General features: G+C 40.2%; 1 protein-coding gene across 1 annotated transcript in view; it reads right to left on the reverse strand.

The window, feature by feature from the left end:
• Positions 1–2,500, reverse strand: part of LOC138043514 (uncharacterized) — a 16,658-nt gene that overhangs the window by 1,239 nt on the left and 12,919 nt on the right. Inside the window, exon 7 of the mRNA XM_068889823.1 lies at positions 2,242–2,500. This exon is cut by the window's right edge and continues 92 nt beyond it. Coding sequence (XP_068745924.1) covers positions 2,242–2,500 — 259 coding nt within the window. The remainder of the gene's footprint in view (positions 1–2,241) is intronic.

Consider the following 2,500-nt stretch of genomic DNA (forward strand, 5'->3'; position numbering starts at 1 on the left):
CCGATTGTCATTAATGTCCCAACCTCAGCCTCATTGGCTGTCAAAACAAAGAGTCTTTTGTTTCTGTGGTTGGCACATTTGAATAACAAAAGCAATATTTGTCAACAGATATTATTCCTATACGGAGAAAAACTCATGGGAATTATTGCCACGCTGTTGTAAATTTCAAAAAAAAATAATGATGACGCGTGGCGACTGATCGTGCGTAAAAACAAAACTATAAAAACAGGTCTGACAAGTCGAAACTGGACTGACTCATCCATTTCTTTGGATGAGCGGCAATTCAAAGGAAGTCGAAGCAGGGGTGCCAGATTTCCTTCCTATTCCTGACTTATCTTGGAAGATCGAAGGGCCTCTGCTGGCAGGGTACTATTTTAAGTTCTCTTTCCCAATGCTGCGCAAATTTAAAATTTTCTTACGTCATTACAACTGGCCAATCAGGTGCCTCTCTAAAAATAACTGCGTAGTTAAAATTATATTTTAAAAAACTATTGGGAGAGGCCCATGTTTGGGGAATCCGTTCTCTTACCTCATCCTCTCTTGATTTTAGCCAATCACGAATGGCGAAACATTCAAAATGTACAATAATAGACCTTTTTGCAGATACGGCGGCCATTTTGATTGCTATTGTTTCGAAAGACATTATGGGATTCCCAGGGGGCAAATTAAAATGTATTTGCCCCCTGGGCATCCCATAATAGCTATTTGAAACAATAGAAATCAAAATGGCTATAGGTAACAAGGCATTAATAATTGTCTTAGTATAATTGCTCAGGTGATAGATGGTTATCGCAGATGGAATCTTTTTCGTTGTCCGATGGTGACTTTGATACTTTTTTTCCCTTTTGGTTATTCCCATGTTTTCGGACTATGTATTGGAACCATTCTGTAAGTAAAGAAATTATTACGCAGATTTTGTTACAATGGCTTTAGTTTTATATATACGCATCGAGATGATGCGACATAATATGACGTAAACCTCGACAAACCAGAACGCGAACATCGTTATAATCACCTCAGCAATTATACCAAAATAAATTATTATATGTTATACAAGTGAGGCACGGTAGAGAAGCGGTTAGCGCGCCGGACTCCTGCCCCAGGGTGGCTAGTACGAGGCCTAGCTCTGCACCGCTTTGTTTGCTTAGACAAGAAGCTTCCACCGTCTATCTCCACCCAGGTTGTTAAATAGGTATCGGTGTCGTAATGATGTGGGTCACCCTGAGATACGGCTCGTGTGCGATATTACCTTTTTATACATCTAATTCCTAAATGGCGTCTATTTAACTGTCCCCCCGTTTTACTTTGAGCAGAGAAATAAGGATTTACATACTATGCAAACTCATTTGAGCATTGATATTCTGTGGGAAAGCAGCAGTATACTTAATGATACCGCAAGCGGCAGGACTATTAGGAACACTGGAATACGCCGAAGAAAAGACAAATTGGTCTTTGTTTGGTTCAATACAAATTTCAGCGGAAAAAAACTGCTTCACACCGAAGCCTACCTTACATCTTTGGGAGGAGATTCCTATGCTAGAGAAAAAGAATCAAAGCTTTCTGTTCTTGAGTGTACCCGCTTTTACATACCTTTTTTTTTTCTATGACGGGGACAAATAATAATCGCTCCGTATCGTTTTTACTCCTTTCAAGATTCCAACAGAATGTGCTTGCATTAACGATAACAATAACGATAACGATAACGATAACGATAATGTACAATCAAAAGTCAGAAGGGGTACTAGAATCGGAATCACATAAGGTTCTCTGGGACTTAAACATTCAGTGCGACCAGACGATAAATACAAGAAGGACTGATATCGTCATCCTAAATCCTAAACAAGGTCAAAAAAGTGGCAACAATCATTGATGCTGCCATTCCGGGAGAAGCTTGGGTTGTCATTGTACTGGTGGTAATTGGAGCGTTAGGTGCAGTGAATAAGAACTTAGAGAAGTATGTTAAAAAGCTTGAAATTGATTCTTGTGTGAAAATCATACAGAAGACAGCACTACTGGGAGCTCAAAGGTTTTTGAGGATAATTATGTCTTTGTAAGACTCTGGAGAGGGGAGTTGGGGACCTTTGTCAATTTGTTGTTGACCGCTCCCTAAGTTCTTGACCGGACCGTTTAATATCTTTGAGTCTGAGATTGCCACAAAATAGATTAAAATAAAAATAAAGCTTACCCGAGAACAAGTACTCTACAGTTGTAATTCTCAAACCAACAATGGAAGGGACTTACAGTGATATGCAAAGCTGATCCAGGTTTTTGAAAAGTTGGTTCAGATCCTGGCAGGAAGCCTCCGAGGTTTTTAGCAGCCACAAGCATATCCTCCATCATCAAATGAGCAGTAGCACCTTCTTCCTTGCTCAGCTTCACCTTGAAGATGGGTTGAGGCAGCCCAAACGTGTCCTTGTTGTCATCTTTGGTGCTAAACTCGACGCAGTTCTCAAAGCGCGGTTCCATTTTTGCAAACCATCTCAATTCGACAACGAGGCGT

This window comes from Montipora capricornis, chromosome 3 (assembly GCF_036669925.1).
Source record: "Montipora capricornis isolate CH-2021 chromosome 3, ASM3666992v2, whole genome shotgun sequence".
Taxonomy (NCBI): Eukaryota; Metazoa; Cnidaria; class Anthozoa; order Scleractinia; family Acroporidae; genus Montipora; species Montipora capricornis.